At 43.1% G+C, this 21,375-nt stretch overlaps 1 protein-coding gene across 1 annotated transcript; it reads left to right on the top strand.

Annotated features, from left to right (window-relative positions):
* Window positions 1-231: 231 nt before the first annotated feature.
* Window positions 232-21,348, top strand: LOC124111775 (vesicular inhibitory amino acid transporter-like). The gene is made up of 3 exons (XM_046471583.2): window positions 232-764; window positions 16,150-16,515; window positions 18,700-21,348. Exons 2-3 carry the CDS (start codon window positions 16,159-16,161, stop codon window positions 19,900-19,902), a joined length of 1,560 nt encoding a protein of 519 aa, XP_046327539.1. The 5' UTR covers window positions 232-764; window positions 16,150-16,158; the 3' UTR covers window positions 19,903-21,348.
* Window positions 21,349-21,375: the final 27 nt, after the last annotated feature.

Here is a 21,375-nt window from a genome sequence, read left to right as displayed (position 1 = left end):
CCCATCATTACCCATCCTCACAACCATCACCATCACCAAACAATCAACCATCCTGAGAACCATCCCATCCCCAACAGCCCACCCACAGACCCGGTCCACTACACCCCCACCACACCCCCACCACACCCCCACCACCACACACTACCACACACGTACTTATTCCGCGCCACCCACGCATCTCCAATCCATGGTGCCACCGATGTTGTGACACATGATGTCATTATACGACCAGCCCGCAACCAAGACGCCAGAGTGTGCATACCTCACCGCAGTCTGACAGCCCCAGCATCCGAGCTATCATTATTAACAACTATTTAATCGAACCACGTCAATTCTTCTCGCCTAATTGACATTGCAACCCATTCTTTAAACCCCTAGTCGTCAATTTTTGGACGACAACTTTGTCGTGAGTTTATTGGAATGGTACGGTCGATACGGTTGAGCCCGCGTCAGAGCAAGGGCAATATCAGGAGCTCCAATACGGAGCCGTGCAGCTGGCGACGTCTCTTCGTCAAGACTGGTGGTAATTACTAGCACTGAGAGGAGCGCTGGGAGCCAGGGAAAGGGTGGTTCGGCATCGATCTGGACTACAACTTTCTCCATCGCTGCCCGTCAGCTTCTCAATCACATCTAGAGGTCACCCACTTTTCACTTGCCACTTGCTGAGGCATAGGACACCACAGACTCGCCGGCGAACGGTCGGTCATCGCAAACTCCGGCTCAATCACGACGATGGCAACAACAACTCTGTGACTCCATCGACGGTAAGTCCCGAGTTCCAGGGCTAATGCTCGCATCCATTACATCTAGATCAGATTGACGTCAATTATTTCCCGATTCAAGATAAACGCGGAGCTAGATTCACCTTGCACATAATCAAAGACACGAACAGCCTAATCACGTTCCTCTTAATGTTTGGCTTTAGTTTCCGCAATTTACTTTACTTTGATTTGTTCTTACATTTTGTCTTTTTAGCGTGGACATACGCATGTTGTGTCAACATAATGTTGATATGTAGAACGCTTACATATAGACAAAATCTTCTCTCGAACCTCTTGAAATTTGCTTGATTCTGGTACACAATTCTGAATGAACCCGATTGACAAGACTGGCGTCATGTATCAGTCATCTCTTTTACAGAAAAGATACCTTGGTACATGCCGACATTTCCGAAATATGAGTGAGTCAGTCAGTGTGGTTTAACGCCGCTTTGAACAGTTATTTCACGGCGTGTCAGTTTAATGTGGGAGGGAAGCCCGAAGTGATGCAGTTTTAAAACGTTTAGCATTTTGGTGAAACCCACGATCACGGGTATGGTGCTGACAAACCTAGAAACATATTCGGGGCGAACCGGGATTCGAACCTACAATCATAGAACTCTGGCGTGCTTAAGGGACGCAACTCTGCACAGCGAATTACAGCCTCTTCGACGGCAGGGCCACACTCTGATTTAGTAATATAAAGTCAATGATAATTTCAATATTCTACGACCGCCTCCGTGGTCTAATGGTAGAGCGTCCGCCCGGAGAGCGGAAGGTCTGGGGTTCGATCCCCGGCCGCGTCATACCAAAAGACGTTTAAAGATAGTACTGGTTGTTTCCCTGTCTGGCGCTCGGCATTAAGGGGCTAAAACAAGGAGTGGTCGGCTCGGAGTCAGTATACTGTGTCTGAGTGGGGTATTCATGTTAACTGCGGCATGGTATCTCAGTGAGCTAGCACTATAAATCGGCATCAGTCCGGACTAGTACAAGCAGCCACACAATCACACACACGTCCATGCACGTCGCTATATAAGTGCAATAATCTTGGACGCGACGTTAAACCCCATTTCACCTCACCTGCAATATTCTACTCATTCAATTTATTCAAAACGGCCACTGTGACCTGTCTGGGTGACATAAATGTCAATACTGCTGTACTGCTGTGATGCTCATTGGATTTTCTAACCCTACGATGTTGCAGGCAGTGACAGCTATTGAGTGTTGAGTAGCAAAGAGACTTTACCCGCAATTTTGTACGAATGATTTCTATGTGAGAGTTTCAATTTCAATCGTTTCAGCTTCAGGATATGGCTGTGTTTTTGTTTTTCGTCCACTAATAACCGTTCCTATCCAAAACTATTTGAAATTTTAATGTTGATTTCACTTGTTTCATTCATTATGTCATATATCAGGTGTCTCTCACTCTTTTATGTCACATATCAGGGGTCCCGCACTTTATTATGTCACATAGCAGGTGTCTCTCCCTCTATTATGTCACTAATCAGGTGTTGTCTCTTACTCTGTTATTTCACATATCAGGTGTTGTCTCTCACTCTGTTATGTCACATATCAGGTGTTGTCTCTCCCTCTGTTTTGTCACATATCAGGTGTTGTCTCTCATTCCGTTATGTCACATATCAGGTGTTGTCTCTCACTCTGTTATTTCACATATCAGGTGTTGTCTCTCATTCTGTTATGTCACATATCAGGTGTTGTCTCCCACTCTGTTATGTCACATATCAGGTGTTGTCTCTCACTCTGTTATTTCACATATCAGGTGTTGTCTCTCACTCTGTTATTTCACATATCAGGTGTTGTCTCTCACTCTGTTATTTCACATATCAGGTGTTGTCTCTCACTCTGTTATGTCACATCTCAGGTGTTGTCTCTCACTCTGTTATGTCACATCTCAGGTGTTGTCTCTCACTCTGTTTTGTCACATATCAGGTGTTGTCTCTCATTCCGTTATGTCACATATCAGGTGTTGTCTCTCATTCTGTTATGTTACATATCAGGTGTTGTCTCTCATTCCGTTATGTCACATCTCAGGTGTTGTCTCTCACTCTGTTATGTCACATCTCAGGTGTTGTCTCTCACTCTGTTTTGTCACATATCAGGTGTTGTCTCTCATTCCGTTATGTCACATATCAGGTGTTGTCTCTCATTCTGTTATGTTACATATCAGGTGTTGTCTCTCATTCCGTTATGTCACATCTCAGGTGTTGTCTCTCACTCTGTTATGTCACATCTCAGGTGTTGTCTCTCACTCTGTTTTGTCACATATCAGGTGTTGTCTCTCATTCCGTTATGTCACATATCAGGTGTTGTCTCTCATTCTGTTACTTCACATATCAGGTGTTGTCTCTCACTCTGTTATGTCACATATCAGGTGTTGTCTCTCACTCTGTTATGTCACATATCAGGTGTTGTCTCTCATTCTGTTATGTTACATATCAGGTGTTGTGTCTCACTCTGTTTTTTCACATATCAGGTGTTGTGTCCCACTCTGTTTTTTCACATATCAGGTGTTGTCTCTCATTCTGTTATGTCACATATCAGGTTTTGTCTCTCATTCTGTTATGTCACATATCAGGTGTTGTCTCTCATTCTGTTATGTCACATACCAGGTGTTGCCTCTCACTCTGTTATGTCACATATAAGGTGTTGTCTCTCACTCTGTTATGTTACATATCAGGTGTTGTCTCTCCCTCTGTTATGTCACATATCAGGTGTTGTCTCTCATTCTGTTATGTCACATATCAGGTGTTGTCTCTCCCTCTGTTATTTCACATATCAGGTGTTGTCTCTCACTCTGTTATGTCACATATCAGGTGTTGTCTCTCATTCTGTTATGTCACATATCAGGTGTTGTCTCTCATTCTGTTATTTCACATATCAGGTGTTGTCTCTCACTCTGTTATGTCACATATCAGGTGTTGTCTCTCATTCTGTTATGTCACATATAAGGTGTTGTCTCTCATTCTGTTATGTCACATATCAGGTGTTGTCTCTCCCTCTGTTATGTCACATACCAGGTGTTGCCTCTCACTCTGTTATGTCACATATAAGGTGTTGTCTCTCACTCTGTTATGTCACATATCAGGTGTTGTCTCTCCCTCTGTTATGTCACATATCAGGTGTTGTCTCTCCCTCTGTTATTTCACATATCAGGTGTTGTCTCTCACTCTGTTATGTCACATATCAGGTGTTGTCTCTCACTCTGTTATGTCACATATCAGGTGTTGTCTCTCCCTCTGTTATTTCACATATCAGGTGTTGTCTCTCACTCTGTTATGTCACATATCAGGTGTTGTCTCTCATTCTGTTATGTCACATATCAGGTGTTGTCTCTCATTCTGTTATTTCACATATCAGGTGTTGTCTCTCACTCTGTTATGTCACATCTCAGGTGTTGTCTCTCATTCTGTTATGTCACATATCAGGTGTTGTCTCTCCCTCTGTTATGTCACATATCAGGTGTTGTCTCTCCCTCTGTTATGTCACATATCAGGTGTTGTCTCTCATTCTGTTATGTCACATATAAGGTGTTGTCTCTCATTCTGTTATGTCACATATCAGGTGTTGTCTCTCCCTCTGTTATGTCACATACCAGGTGTTGCCTCTCACTCTGTTATGTCACATATAAGGTGTTGTCTCTCACTCTGTTATGTCACATATCAGGTGTTGTCTCTCCCTCTGTTATGTCACATATCAGGTGTTGTCTCTCCCTCTGTTATTTCACATATCAGGTGTTGTCTCTCACTCTGTTATGTCACATATCAGGTGTTGTCTCTCACTCTGTTATGTCACATATCAGGTGTTGTCTCTCCCTCTGTTATTTCACATATCAGGTGTTGTCTCTCACTCTGTTATGTCACATATCAGGTGTTGTCTCTCATTCTGTTATGTCACATATCAGGTGTTGTCTCTCATTCTGTTATTTCACATATCAGGTGTTGTCTCTCACTCTGTTATGTCACATCTCAGGTGTTGTCTCTCATTCTGTTATGTCACATATCAGGTGTTGTCTCTCCCTCTGTTATGTCACATATCAGGTGTTGTCTCTCCCTCTGTTATTTCACATATCAGGTGTTGTCTCTCACTCTGTTATGTCACATATCAGGTGTTGTCTCTCACTCTGTTATGTCACATATCAGGTGTTGTCTCTCCCTCTGTTATTTCACATATCAGGTGTTGTCTCTCACTCTGTTATGTCACATATCAGGTGTTGTCTCTCACTCTGTTATGTCACATATCAGGTGTTGTCTCTCCCTCTGTTATTTCACATATCAGGTGTTGTCTCTCCCTCTGTTATTTCACATATCAGGTGTTGTCTCTCCCTCTGTTATTTCACATATCAGGTGTTGTCTGTTACTCTGTTATTTCACATATCAGGTGTTGTGTGTTACTCTGTTATTTCACATATCAGGTGTTGTCTCTCACTCTGTTATGTCACATATCAGGTGTTGTCTCTCATTCTGTTATGTCACATATCAGGTGTTGTCTCTCCCTCTGTTATTTCACATATCAGGTGTTGTCTCTCACTCTGTTATGTCACATATCAGGTGTTGTCTCTCATTCTGTTATGTCACATATCAGGTGTTGTCTCTCCCTCTGTTATTTCACATATCAGGTGTTGTCTCTCCCTCTGTTATTTCACATATCAGGTGTTGTCTCTCCCTCTGTTATTTCACATATCAGGTGTTGTGTCTCACTCTGTTATTTCACATATCAGGTGTTGTCTCTCACTCTGTTATTTCACATATCAGGTGTTGTCTCTCACTCTGTTATGTCACATATCAGGTGTTGTCTCTCACTCTGTTATGTCACATATCAGGTGTTGTCTCTCCCTCTGTTATTTCACATATCAGGTGTTGTCTCTCACTCTGTTATTTCACATATCAGGTGTTGTCTCTCACTCTGTTATGTCACATATCAGGTGTTGTCTCTCATTCTGTTATGTCACATATCAGGTGTTGTCTCTCATTCTGTTATTTCACATATCAGGTGTTGTGTCTCACTCTGTTATTTCACATATCAGGTGTTGTCTCTCACTCTGTTATGTCACATATCAGGTGTTGTCTCTCACTCTGTTATGTCACATATCAGGTGTTGTGTCTCACTCTGTTATTTCACATATCAGGTGTTGTCTCTCACTCTGTGTCACACATCAGGTGTTGTCTCTCACTCTGTTATTTCACATATCAGGTGTTGTCTCTCCCTCTGTTATTTCACATATCAGGTGTTGTCTCTCACTCTGTGTCACACATCAGGTGTTGTCTCTCACTCTGTTATTTCACATATCAGGTGTTGTCTCTCATTCTGTTATGTCACATATCAGGTGTTGTCTCTCACTCTGTTATGTCACATATCAGGTGTTGTCTCTCCCTATATTATGTCACATATCAGGTGTTGTCTCTCACTCTGTTATATCACATATCAGGTGTTGTCTCTCACTCTGTGTCACACATCAAGTGTTGTCTCTCACTCTGTTATTTCACATATCAGGTGTTGTCTCTCATTCTGTTATGTCACATATCAGGTGTTGTCTCTCACTCTGTTATGTCACATATCAGGTGTTGTCTCTCCCTCTGTTATGTCACATCTCAGGTGTTGTCTCTCACTCTGTTATGTCACATATCAGGTGTTGTCTCTCACTCTGTGTCACACATCAGGTGTTGTCTCTCACTCTGTTATGTCACATATCAGGTGTTTTCTCTCACTCTGTTATGTCACATATCAGGTGTTGTCTCTCACTCTGTTATGTCACATATCAGGTGTTGTGTCTCACTCTGTTATTTCACATATCAGGTGTTGTCTCTCATTCTGTTATGTCACATATCAGGTGTTGTCTCTCACTCTGTTATGTCACATATCAGGTGTTGTCTCTCCCTATATTATGTCACATATCAGGTGTTGTCTCTCACTCTGTTATGTCACATATCAGGTGTTGTCTCTCACTCTGTGTCACACATCAGGTGTTGTCTCTCACTCTGTTATGTCACATATCAGGTGTTGTCTCTCACTCTGTTATGTCACATATCAGGTGTTGTCTCTCACTCTGTTATGTCACATATCAGGTGTTGTGTCTCACTCTGTTATTTCACATATCAGGTGTTGTGTCTCACTCTGTTATGTCACATATCAGGTGTTGTGTCTCATTCTGTTATGTTACATATCAGGTGTTGTGTCTTACTCTGTTATTTCACATATCAGGTGTTGTGTCTCACTCTGTTATTTCACATATCAGGTGTTGTCTCTCACTCTGTTATGTCACATATCAGGTGTTGTCTCTCACTCTGTTATGTCACATATCAGGTGTTGTCTCTCACTCTGTTATGTCACATATCAGGTGTTGTGTCTTACTCTGTTATTTCACATATCAGGTGTTGTGTCTCACTCTGTTATTTCACATATCAGGTGTTGTCTCTCACTCTGTTATGTTACATATCAGGTGTTGTCTCTCACTCTGTTATGTCACATATCAGGTGTTGTCTCTCACTCTGTTATGTCACATATCAGGTGTTGTCTCTCCCTCTGTTATGTCACATATCAGGTGTTGTCTCTCACTCTGTTATGTCACATATCAGGTGTTGCCTCTCACTCTGTTATGTCACATATCAGGTGTTGTCTCTCACTCTGTGTCACACATCAGGTGTTGTCTCTCCCTCTGTTATTTCACATATCAGGTGTTGTCTCTCATTCTGTTATGTCACATATCAGGTGTTGTCTCTCACTCTGTTATGTCACATATCAGGTGTTGTCTCTCACTCTGTTATGTCACATATCAGGTGTTGTCTCTCACTCTGTTATGTCACATATCAGGTGTTGTCTCTCCCTATATTATGTTACATATCAGGTGTTGTCTCTCACTCTGTTATTTCACATATCAGGTGTTGTCTCTTACTCTGTTATGTCACATATCAGGTGTTGTCTCTCCCTCTATTATGTCACATATCAGGTGTTGTCTCTCATTCTGTTATGTCACATATAAGGTGTTGTCTCTCATTCTGTTATGTCACATATCAGGTGTTGTCTCTCATTCTGTTATGTCACATATAAGGTGTTGTCTCTCATTCTGTTATGTCACATATCAGGTGTTGTCTCTCATTCTGTTATGTCACATATCAGGTGTTGTCTCTCATTCTGTTATGTCACATATCAGGTGTTGTCTCTCCCTCTGTTATGTCACATATCAGGTGTTGTCTCTCATTCTGTTATGTCACATATCAGGTGTTGTCTCTCACTCTGTTATGTCACATATCAGGTGTTGTCTCTCACTCTGCTATGTCACATATCAGGTGTTGTCTCTCCCTCTGTTATGTTACATATCAGGTGTTGTCTCTCATTCTGTTATGTCACATATCAGGTGTTGCCTCTCACTATTATGTCACATATCAGGTGTTGTCTGTTACTTTTATGTCACAGATCAGGTGTTGTCTCTCACTCTTTTATGTCACATATCAGCAACACACTAGTTTCACACAGAAGTGACACACACATAAGTGACCCATGTCCATCTGCTACACGCTAGCTCCACACATAAGTGACACACACACACATCTGCTACACACACAAGTGATAAATACATAAGTGATACACACATATCAGCTACACACTAGCTACACACACAGTGACACACACATAAGTGACACACTCATCTGCTACACACTATCTGCTCACATAAGTAACACACATAATTGACACACACATATCTGCTACACACTAGCTACACACAGAAGTGACCCACACACATCTATTAAACACTAGCTACACACATAAGTGACACACACAACGGATACACACTAGCTACACACACATTAGCTACACATCAGACAAGTATAAGTTGACAGACACAACTAAGACAAAGAGTGTAGGAATTATCACTGACATAGTTATATATCCTTACAGCAAAACGTCCCCCTCCACAGACCACTGCAACATTTGAACCACTAATATGCACTAACCCTGCCTCTGTAAAGTTCATTCTAGATAAGCTTCCGCCGCACGCTCACACAACATACAGCTTAGATGTGAAACAAATATTGATCATTTATAATCGTATCAGGTATTCCACAAGAAACAGGGAACCTCCGCCACAGTATGTGGAATTGTTCAGCCCCGTCAGCTTCCGAGGGCGTGTACATAGTAGGCGGTGCCACCCTACATCCTTCTGTAGACAATGTTTGTGTTCCTGTTTAAGGCATTATTGACAGGCATCCTTCTGTAGACAATGTTTGTGATCCTGTATGAGGCATTATTGACAGGCATCGTTCTGAAGACAATGTTTGTGTTCCTGTTTAAGGCATTATTGACAGGTGTCGTTCTGTGGTTAATGTTTGTGTTCCTGTAGAAAACATCATGGACAGGTATAGTTCTGTAGACAATGTCTGTGTTCCTGTTTAAGGCATTATTGACAGGCATCCTTCTGTAGACAATGTTTGTGTTCCTGTTTAAGGCATTATTGACAGGCATCGTTCTGAAGACAATGTTTGTGTTCCTGTATGAGGCATTATTGACAGGCATCGTTCTGAAGACAATGTTTGTGATCCTGTATGAGGCATTATTGACAGGCATCGTTCTGAAGACAATGTTTGTGATCCTGTATGAGGCATTATTGACAGGCATGGTTCTGTAGACAATGTTTGTGATCCTGTATGAGGCATTATTGACAGGCATCGTTCTGAAGACAATGTTTGTGATCCTGTATGAGGCATTATTGACAGGCATCGTTCTGAAGACAATGTTTGTGATCCTGTATGAGGCATTATTGACAGGCATGGTTCTGTAGACAATGTTTGTGATCCTGTATGAGGCATTATTGACAGGCATCGTTCTGAAGACAATGTTTGTGTTCCTGTTTAAGGCATTATTGACAGGTGTCGTTCTGTGGTTAATGTTTGTGTTCCTGTAGAAAACATCATGGACAGGTATAGTTCTGTAGACAATGTCTGTGTTCCTGTTTAAGGCATTATTGACAGGCATCCTTCTGTAGACAATGTTTGTGTTCCTGTTTAAGGCATTATTGACAGGCATCGTTCTGAAGACAATGTTTGTGATCCTGTATGAGGCATTATTGACAGGCATGGTTCTGTAGACAATGTTTGTGATCCTGTATGAGGCATTATTGACAGGCATCGTTCTGAAGACAATGTTTGTGTTCCTGTTTAAGGCATTATTGACAGGTGTCGTTCTGTGGTTAATGTTTGTGTTCCTGTAGAAAACATCATGGACAGGTATAGTTCTGTAGACAATGTCTGTGTTCCTGTTTAAGGCATTATTGACAGGCATCCTTCTGTAGACAATGTTTGTGTTCCTGTTTAAGGCATTATTGACAGGCATCGTTCTGAAGACAATGTTTGTGATCCTGTATGAGGCATTATTGACAGGCATGGTTCTGTAGACAATGTTTGTGATCCTGTATGAGGCATTATTGACAGGCATCCTTCTGTAGACAATGTTTGTGTTCCTGTTTAAGGCATTATTGACAGGCATCGTTCTGAAGACAATGTTTGTGTTCCTGTTTAAGGCATTATTGACAGGTGTCGTTCTGTGGTTAATGTTTGTGTTCCTGTAGAAAACATCATGGACAGGTATAGTTCTGAAGACAATGTTTGTGTTCCTGTTTAAGGCATTATTGACAGGCATGGTTCTGAAGACAATGTTTGTGTTCCTGAATAAGGCATTATTGACAGGTACCGTTCTTAAGGAAATGTTTGTGTTCCTGTAGAAGGCATAATTGACAGGTATCGTTCTCTGGACAATGTTTGTGTTCCTGTAGAAAGCATCATAGACAGGCATGGTTCTGTAGACAATGTTTGTGTTCCTGTATGAGGCATTATTGACAGGTACCGTTCTGTAGACAATGTCTAGCATGTCTAGTAAAGCATTCACCCTGTGTATTCGATATAAGTAACACTGAAGATAATACAGGCCACACAGTGTATTCGATATAAGTAACATTGAAGATAATATTGTTAACACCTCATTCACACGGTGTATTCGATATAAGTAACATTGAAGATGATATTGTTCACACCTCATTCACACAGTGTATTCGATATAAGTAACATTGAAGATGATATTGTTCACACCTCATTCACACAGTGTATTCGATATGAGTAACATTTAAGATAATATTGTTCACACCTCATTCACACAGTGTATTCGATATAAGTAACATTGAAGATGATATTGTTCACACCTCATTCACACAGTGTATTCGATATAAGTAACATTTAAGATAATATTGTTCACACCTCATTCACACAGTGTATTCGATATAAGAAACATTTAAGATAATATTGTTCACACCTCATTCACACAGTGTATTCGATATAAGTAACATTGAATATAATATAGGCCACAAAGCACTCACACAGTGTATTCGATATAAGTAACATTTAAGATAATGTAGGCCACACAGCACTCACACAGTGTATTCGATATAAGTAACATTTAAGATAATATGGGCCACAAAGCACTCACACAGTGTATTCGATATAAGCAACACTGAAGACAATATTGTTCACACCTCATTCACACAGTGTATTCGATATAAGTAATATTGAAGATGATATTTTTCACACCTCATTCACACAGTGTATTCGATATAAGTAACACTGAAGATAATATAGGCCACACAGCATTCACACAGTGTATTCGATATAAGCAACACTGAAGATAATATTGTTCACACCTCATTCACACAGTGTATTCGATATAAGTAACATTTAAGATAATGTAGGCCACACAGCACTTACACAGTGTATTCGATGTAAGTAACATTGAAGATAATGTAGGCCACACAGCACTCACACAGTGTATTCGATATAAGTAACATTTAAGATAATGTAGGCCACACAGCACTCACACAGTGTATTCGATATAAGTAACATTTAAGATAATGTAGGCCACACAGCACTCACACAGTGTATTCGATATAAGTAACATTTAAGATAATGTAGGCCACACAGCACTTACACAGTGTATTCGATGTAAGTAACATTGAAGATAATGTAGGCCACACAGCACTCACACAGTGTATTCGATATAAGTAACATTTAAGATAATGTAGGCCACACAGCACTCAAACAGTGTATTCGATCTAAACAACACTGAAGATAATGTAGGCCACACAGCACTCATACAGTGTATTCGATGTAAGTAACATTTAAGATAATGTAGGCCACACAGCACTCACACAGTGTATTCGATATAAGCAACACTGAAGATAATGTAGGCCACACAGCACTCACACAGTGTATTCGATATAAGTAACATTGAAGATAATGTAGGCCACACAGCACTCACACAGTGTATTCGATCTAAACAACACTGAAGATAATGTAGGCCACACATCATTCACACGGTTTATATCATATTCAATGAAACACGGCCTCGTTACAGTCATATTTGAAACATTGCCTATGAAAATCATTATTCTGCACATCTGTCAATTTTAGTAACGCCATACATGCCAAACCAGTCAATTAAAACCGGAGACAGTTGTTTCACTGTGATGAGTATAATTCTAAATAAATCTAAAACATCGACGATGTCACTTGAAACGATTAGGGATTTAGTAAGGGTAAAATATGGTCAGGGCCCTTTCGTACACGGTAAATGTACACCTAATGAATGTCAGAAGGTGACACGGTGCGCCGATGATTTAAGGCGTCGAGTTGCGTCCCATTTGTCACTCACTCGTTCACATCTCATAAACAATTGCAGCATGTGTGTGTTCTGTTCTCAATATCTTGTATGGCCACATTTGGAGTCCAAAACCGACTGGTATCATTGTCCCATGGAAGCAATCAGATCCCGAATTGTGGCCTGGTTAATGTTTACCACTCTGCCTGTAGTTCTTGTGCCAACTGTCGGAGGTTCTGTGGTTGATGTTGACGTGCCCGCAGTCGTTGATCTAGTGCATCCCCTAAATGTTCGATTGGGTTCAAATCTGGGGACCAGGAGAGCCATGGCAGTACCTTGATGTTGTGGTTCCTGAAGAAGGCTCTTGTTAGTCTTGCCGCCTGAGATCTGGCGTTGTCTTGTTGGAAAATGACGTACGCTTGTTACATAATGGGAAGGACGTGTGGCGGAAGAATCTCATCCGCGAGACTTTGTTCCCCAGAACTTGCACAAAGTCTGTTCTACCCGTGTATGAGATTGCTGCCTACATCATCATCTTACCACCACTAAATCTGCCCACTTTCTGTACGCAGTTTTGCATAACATTCCCCGCGACGCCTGTAAACACGACGTCTACCACCCACACAGCGAAGCATAGAACATGACTCGTCACTAAACCAAACTTGTGCCCATTGCAGTGGTGGCGATACTCTGTGACCTTGACACCATTGACATCGCAGCCGACGATGCAGGTCAACTGGTGACACCTCGAACTGGTCGCCTAGCGCGAATACCTTCAGCGCATAAACGATTCCTTACTGTCTGTGCTGATATCCTACGCAATCCTGGTAATGCCGAAGTTGTATAGGTGGCTGTGGTGGTTCTTTCATGTAAGTGACGTATCCGTATGAATCAGTCCTGTGCTCTAGTAATGACACGTGGTCGACCGCATCTGGGTAGGTCCCATGTTGTCCCGTGTGTCTGATAACGGTACCACAGTTTTGTAATAATGCTTGGTGCTGCGTGTTAAAACCTGGCTAAAGCAGCAGCAAAACAGAATGTAATGGCTAGCCATGAGTCCTGCCCTTTCCCCCACGGGGCACGTCATGGACATGACCGGGGACGTGTACGTCGACGTCAAAGGCCACGCACTACGTCAATCGAACTGGGCTAGGCGCTGCAAGAAGAGTGGACAAGACTCTCTCAAATTATCATTTGGAGATTGATTAAGACCATGCCACGCCGTATAAACGAATGTTTGACCAACCGTGAGGGCATGACCCATTATTGATCAGTTCATCTCAAACGTTCATTTTTTCACTACACACCCCTGTCGTCTTTCTTGGTTGTTTGCACCCTGACAATACACCACTAACATGTTCTCTTGATTGCCATGTTACACCTAGTCCTTTCATGTTCGTATCGACCATTATCATCACTCGATACCTCTTTATATTTCTGCAATCATCTGTTATTTTCGGATATCCCCCACTTTTCTTTTCTTTTCTTTTTGTTTCTTTTTTTTTCTTTTTTCTTTTTTTGTTGTTTTTTTTTTTTTTTTTGGGGGGGGGGGGGGGGTATATAACATGTGTTATAAGCTCTGTTGGTTAGAGCAGTTGCAAAGCATGTGGAACATCCATCTTGCTGTGGAAGATGAAACCCGAAGTTGATCATGTTCTTTTTATTCTTTTTCTTCAGTTATAAAAACATTTTTCTTTTCTTTGTTTACTGTTTTTTGTGAAAACATCTGGTCAATAGTTATTTCATTTTGATTTTTACATATTTCTGCTTAAAATGTTATCTGAGTATTTTGCCATGTGAGCAGTGGTATTCAATTTCCTCTCGTGGTTAAACCTGTCGCAACATATTGTCTTGCCGTAAAATCTATTGTTAGCATTAAACAGATAATAGCCTGTATGATGACAGATCACAGGCGTAGTTTATTGCGCAACACGAGGCGTACAGCACACAAACCAAAGGAGTATAATTTGTTGTCAAATATGAGATGTCGACATTCTCGAGTGAAATAACATCATTAACGATAAAGCCACCATGATTTCTGTTGTTCCATTTATACCAGACACCACTATTTATAAAGCAAGTATGTCGTACATGTAGCCTTGTCAGTCAGTCAGCCAGACTCTTGGCTCGATGCCCGTGATGTCTCAACAAATATCCAGCTTGAGTAGCCAGTTGGCATCATGATGGATGATGTTCTTGCGGCGCGCGATCACATGGAATAGGATACCAGACTGACGGGATACACAGTTTCTCATTCCTTTCAGTCATTTCCAGATACATAGACAATACGTCAAATACCTATATGCATTAAAAAGACAAAGCCAGTTTCTATTTCTTAAGCCCATATCATATATGAGGCTGCCACCCCCATTTTTGTACGCGGGTTTCGGGGGTCTTTTTAGACTTGGTGCACTTGGGACGGAAAGAAAATCGTATTCGATACGCAGATTCAACATGTATTACATATTTATGGTGTACTCTAAAGTATCCGTTATAAATATTTATTTATTCGATAGTTATTTCAGGAATTCAACTTCAAATCGCACCCTTTTCCCAGTGCTTTTGACATTTGTGTTCAGTAGTATTCGGGATGCAGGGGAAAGCAATGAGACCGAGTGAAAATTAGATGAGATTCAGGATTCATGGGAGGAGGGTCTGGTACCCTCTCTATGTGAAAGATATCTTTTGCCAATCAACATATCAACCATTGGAGGGTATCATAATTCGGATCTTAATAAATATGATTATTCTCCTTGTCCCCATCTCAGTCCTGGTTTAGATGTTGTGGGTAGAGGCCTTTTCCTTTGTCTGTGTGAAGCGGACTTTTTCCCGTTGTGTTTTAGTGTAGTCGCAACTGCTTGATATACACTATACAAGTTGAATGAACGTGGTTTGTTTTCAATGATTTCAATCAATCTTGCTGAGACTGCTAATCAGCTGGAGGCTAGTTTCTCTTTAACTCGTCAGCTAGTTTTACGATCTACCTTAATCTAACAAGTGATTACTCACTGTCATCATTTCACGCATAGCAATAATTACATTCACGGGCTACCAAGATTTGATGCGCTGAGGTGAAGGTCGTTTAACCGGAAGTGTCTGGACCTAAACCGGAAACTCATCAACCCATCTACAAAAATTACATGAAATAACCCAAATAGTGCATGACGACGTTTTCTGTCTCCCAGACCCTAGGGAATAAGTTATCAAAGGAGCCCGATTCAAATCTAGAAAGATTAAGCAAGTCTACGAGTGTAAACGTGTAACAATAATATAAGGAACTCAATTGATGAGTTAAACAGAAATAAAACTTCTCGGATTATTTACATTCACCTTGCACGCGTCCACACTTCACGCCATCCTTCTCTTTAAAACTGTATTGCTTCTTGAGTTTGGTATCATATCGTATGTCGTAACTCCATTTTTCAATAAGGCGTCTAAGGCGCCCAATTTGCTGTGTGGACTCGGGTCTCTTGGACAAGCCAGAAACCTATGATCGTGGATTCGAATCCCGGTTCGCCACGATTATCTTTCTGGGGTTTTCAGCACCTTACCCGTGCTCGTGGGCTTGACCAAAGTGGTAAATGTCTGAGACCTGCATCACTGCGGACTTTCTTCCTCCCACGTCAGCTGACACGCCGTGATGTGACTGGAATACTGTTCAAAGCGGCGTTAAATACAACACCCTCACTCACTCATTTGTCAATATAAATGTAGACGGTCTGTTTCTGTCTTGCAGAAGTACAGCATGAAGTTGGTGTCGTTGAACACGTTGACGGGTGCGGAGAGGGGCGGGGGGAGTATGGAGTCCGGAGGATGGCGGAACCGGACGCTGGGTCTCGTGCAGTCTGCTCGCTCACTCCTTCCCCGACGCGCGCGGACGACCGAGGAGACAGTCAACTTCGCCAAGTGTTCCGAGTCGGAGCGAGAGATGTCGGTGTTGGAGAACGGGACCGGTCACAATCTGGCGTCCCTGGGGAGGGGATACAGCAGGGAGGGGGGAGAGGATGATATGGAGCAGGCGGACGAGGTGGAGGTATCCTCCCACCCGCGCAACAAGATCTCCGAGTGGCAGGCGGGTTGGAACGTCACAAACGCCATTCAGGTAGGTTCAGCACGACATCCCCGACATCTCCAGGATCCCCAGCAACAAAACTACATGCTTTACAACACAGACGCTCACACATCAATAATGAAAAAAAGTATACATAACGTTAAGAATTTTTTGTTTCTTATGACCCGTTCGCCTCTAAAATTGTTTGTTTATTTGCTGTTTTACGCCGCACTCAGCAATATTGTAGCTACATGACGGCGGTCTGTACATAATCGAGTCTGGACCAGTCAATCCAGTGATTGACGTCATGAACATCGATCCGTGCCATTGGGATACGATGACATGCATCAATCAAGTCAGCGAACCTGACCACCCGATCCCGTTAGTCGCCTCTTACGTCAAGCACAGTCGCCTTTTACGGCAAGCATGGATTGCCGAAGACCTTTTCTACCCCGAATCTTCACGGGTGCCTCTAAAATTGCTCCCTCCCATAACATGTTTTTAATATTTATGTGGCACTGTTAAGATACTTTTGAAACTCAGATTTCATATTTGCACTATAGGGGGATTAGGGCTGGGGATTTTATAGTCTGTTCTTGATCTGTGTTCACCTTGAACTTGTGTTCAATGTGGAGGAATAGCAGGGGAGTCTAGTCGTAGTAACCATGCCCGTGGACACTTGGAGCCGCAAGGGACGAGACCAAAAGAGTTCACATAGGAATAACGATTACTTTTCAAAATTGTTTACCTACTTTAGAAATAAAACTTAATAAAATATAATCCTCCCACCTTTACCAGTATATCTGAAAGTAGAGTCACGAGAAACAGGAATACTTTGGAACAGGCCTTAAATTACTTTTGAAGAATAGACTCGCACTTGTTTACTCACAATTTTGTATATTTGGCTCGGCTGCAAGATATGGTTAACATGCCACTTCACATATCATACCTCATTCATGTTGATGCGCGCAAACAATCCTATTTCATTTTTCTGCGGAGATGATTTATCCGGTGCCTGCTCAGCGTTTTTTCGTTCCTACCGATAACGCGCATGTTGCAATATTGCCATTATTCTGTGTTTCAGTTACCGATATATTCGAGTAGTATGGAGGAGAGGGTAATATGTCATAGCAATTAAATAATCAAATAATCAAATAATATCATAAGAAATGTGCATGTCTTACCTACCAATGTGTACAGTATTACAACTGAAAGGTGAGTGAGTATGATTTTACGCCGCTTTTAGCAATATTCCATCAGTATCACGGCGGGGGACACTAGAAAGTGGCTTCACATTGTACTCATGTGGGGAATAAGAGCGAGGGCCTTGTCGTTAGAGGCAACTATGCTTGTCATGGAAGGCGACTAACGGGAAGGATGGCCAGGCTCGTTTACTTGGTGAATGCAGGTAATCGTATCCCAATTGTGTAGATCGATGCTCATGATGTCAATTATGGATTGTCTGGTCCAGACTCGATTATTTACGGCCGCCGTCATATAGCTGGAATATTGCTGAGCGCGGCGTTTAACAACAAACAAACGAATTTTAGGTGTAAATGTGTCTCAAAGCTATGTACACCATATTAGCAAAGCATCACAGTCGTTCATTGTAAGGTCATCTCGTCGCATTTTCTATATATTTATCAATTATTGACCATTCTTGAGGGCAATACCTTGTTTTATCGGCCCAACAGCCGAAATCAATATCAGTTTATTGGGTCCATTAAATGTTATATTTCCCGAATTGAGGTCAATAATTGTTTTATTACATAATTTAAAAACAAGAATATTTCAAATTCAACAATCAGATTATACGGGAAATCACAGGAGATGAGGCATAACAAGCCTTGTGTTACGCTCTCCCTGATTGGCTGAAAACATATCTCCTTTGAGTCCATTGGTTAAATTACTCTTTTGCTCGTTGGGCGTCAGTGTGGGTCTCAGGGCAATACCGTGTTTTAAGGAAGGGGGGCGGTCGGGTAGCCTGGTGGCTTAAGCGTTCGCTCGTCACGCCGAAGACCCGGGTTCGATTCCCGACATGGGTACAATGTGTGAAGCCCATTTCTGGTGTCCCCCGCCGTGATATTGCTGGAATATTGCTAAAAGCGGCGTAAAACCATACTCACTCACCCACTCACTTTAAGGAAGGTCATATGACCCTTATCAACCAATGAAAATACAGATATAATATGTGAATGTAATAATGTATTATATACACTCTGTTTCCTATTACAGGGCATGTTCATCGTGAGTTTCCCCTATGCCGTACTGCAGGGTGGGTACTGGGCGCTGGTTGCCATGGTTGTGATAGCATACATCTGCTGCCACACAGGCAAGATCCTCGTCAACTGCTTGTACGAAGAAGACGAACAGGGTCGACGTGTGCGGGTGCGACACAGCTACGTGGACATCGCCAAGCACGTGTGGGGCGCCCGCTATGGCGCCCGTCTCGTCAACTGTGCCCAGATCATTGAGCTGTTGATGACGTGTATCCTGTACGTTCTGCTATGCGGAGATCTGATTGTCGGAAGCTTCCCGGATAGCCCTCTGGACCTCAGCTCGTGGATCATGGTCAGCACAGTGCCTCTGCTCGCGTGTGCGTTCCTCCAGAGTCTCCGACGGGTGTCCTGGCTGAGCTTCTGGTGCTCCGTGGCCCATATGCTCATCAATGCTATGATCCTGTTGTACTGCTTGACGCGGGTCCGCGAGTGGCGCTGGAGCGATGTCCAGGTTCGTATCGATATCTGGACCTTCCCCATTTCTCTTGGCGTGGTCGTCTTTAGTTACACCTCACAAATATTCCTCCCGACGCTGGAAGGCAACCTGACGGACAGATCCAAGTTTAGCTGCATGATGCACTGGACCCACGTGGCAGCGGCCATCTTTAAAGTCATATTTTCCTACGTCGGATTCTTGACGTGGGGCTTTGCCACCAAAGAAGTCATCACCAACAACCTTCCCACCCAGTCCTTCAAGATCGTGGTCAACCTCATCCTCGTGGCGAAGGCGATGTTATCGTACCCCCTACCATACTTTGCAGCCGTCGATCTTATCCAGACGTCCATGTTCCAAGGCAAGTCGACCACGCCCTTCTCGCCGTGCATCGACGACAACTTTCAGCTGAAGGTGTGGGCCCTGGGTCTCCGGCTTGGTCTGGTCCTGGTGACGACAGTGCTCGCCATCTTCATCCCACACTTCGCCCTCCTCATGGGCCTGATCGGGAGCTTCACGGGAACCATGCTGTCCTTCGTGTGGCCCTGCTACTTTCATCTCAAAATAAAATGGACGACTTTGTCGCGGGTTGACCGTGCGTTGGATGTGACTATTATTATACTAGGTGTTCTTTGTGGAACTGTTGGCATGTACTACTCCGCGCATGCGCTGACACGTGCATTTCAAGGACTTCCTCCCGATCCTTTCGGAAAGAAGCAGCTTTAACGCTAAGATAGGTAGTCCTATATCCTGATTCACCCAACCAATGGATGTACCTTCATCTGTATCTGATGGGAACTCCATGTACTAGCTCCCTGTGTGGGTTGAACGCTGTCACCAGGTGTAGGTAGGCGTGGACAGATAGGCTTCAGATAAGACTACTCCCACCTTTGCGTTTGTGCATTTTTGAAAACCTAGTGCTGTGAACATTCTTTTGATGTAGACTCAGAGTTAGCTGCCCCTGTCAGTAGTGTTTAATGCGACCTCGTGTCTGGTAGTGAGACTCTTCAAACATCCGCAAGAGGGCGACACGGACTGATCTTGTCGCATTAACTGGCACCATATTTTCACATTATTTCACTCGCTGATGAAATGCTGTGGCGGCCGCGTTGTAGCACAGTTGATGACCCTCGTGGGGACACGCCGGCGCTGACATGATGACTGCCCTCGGTTTTGTGATTGTCCATCACATCGGAGTTGATTAGTACAGTTATTCCTGCAGATCTGACCCAATTGGACAGAATCACCTTAGATATCGCCACTATAGCCCCCTCCCGGGAACTCGTGCAATAGGACGACTCCGCCTGCAATAACTCCTCTCATTCAACTTGTTCACTCAACACAGACCCTCTTATCTGTGCACCATCAGCCATATCCCTGCCACATTCCCACCTTCGTCGTTTTCAGTCTTCTGTTCTGAACGTCCCCTGTCTTCTCACATATCTCTCTATCCTGAACATCTCTCACCCCGCCCACTATCCTGAACAACATCTCTCACCCCGCCCACTATCCTGAACAACATCTCTCACCTCGCCCACTATCCTGAACAACATCTCTCACCCCGCCCACTATCCTGAACAACATCTCTCACCCCGTCCACTATCCTGAACAACATCTCTCACCCCGTCCACTATCCTGAACAACATCTCTCACCCCGCCCACTATCCTGAACAACATCTCTAACCCCGCCCACTATCCTGAACAACATCTCTAGCCCCGCCCACTATCCTGAACAACATCTCTCACCCCGTCCACTATCCTGAACAACATCTCTTACCCCGCCCACTATCCTGAACAACATCTCTCACCCCGCCCACTATCCTGAACAACATCTCCCACCCCGTCCACTATCCTGAACAACATCTCTAACCCCGACCACTATCCTGAACAACATCTCTCACCCCGACCACTATCCTGAACAACATCTCCCACCCCGTCCACTATCCTGAACAACATCTCTCACCCCGACCACTATCCTGAACAACACCCTCACTCTGCTCACTATCCTGAACAAACACCCTCGCTCCGCCCACTATCCAGAACAACATCTCTCACCCCGTCCACTATCCTGAACAACATCTCTCACCCCGCCCACTATCCTGAACAACATCTCTCACCCCGTCCACTATCCTGAACAACATCTCCCACCCCGTCCACTATCCTGAACAACATCTCTAACCCCGACCACTATCCTGAACA

This window comes from Haliotis rufescens, unplaced genomic scaffold (assembly GCF_023055435.1).
Source record: "Haliotis rufescens isolate VD_foot unplaced genomic scaffold, xgHalRufe1.0.p SCAF_2, whole genome shotgun sequence".
Lineage (NCBI taxonomy): Eukaryota > Metazoa > Mollusca > Gastropoda > Lepetellida > Haliotidae > Haliotis > Haliotis rufescens.
This window is presented reverse-complemented; position numbering and strand designations above follow the sequence as displayed.

Coding starts and splice junctions, on each gene's coding strand:
- LOC124111775 (XM_046471583.2), top strand. CDS start 16,159: ATGAAGTTGGTGTCGTTGAACACGTTGACGGGTGCGGAGAGGGGCGGG. Junction 16,516..18,699: donor ACGTCACAAACGCCATTCAG/GTAGGTTCAGCA, acceptor TTCCTATTACAG/GGCATGTTCATCGTGAGTTT.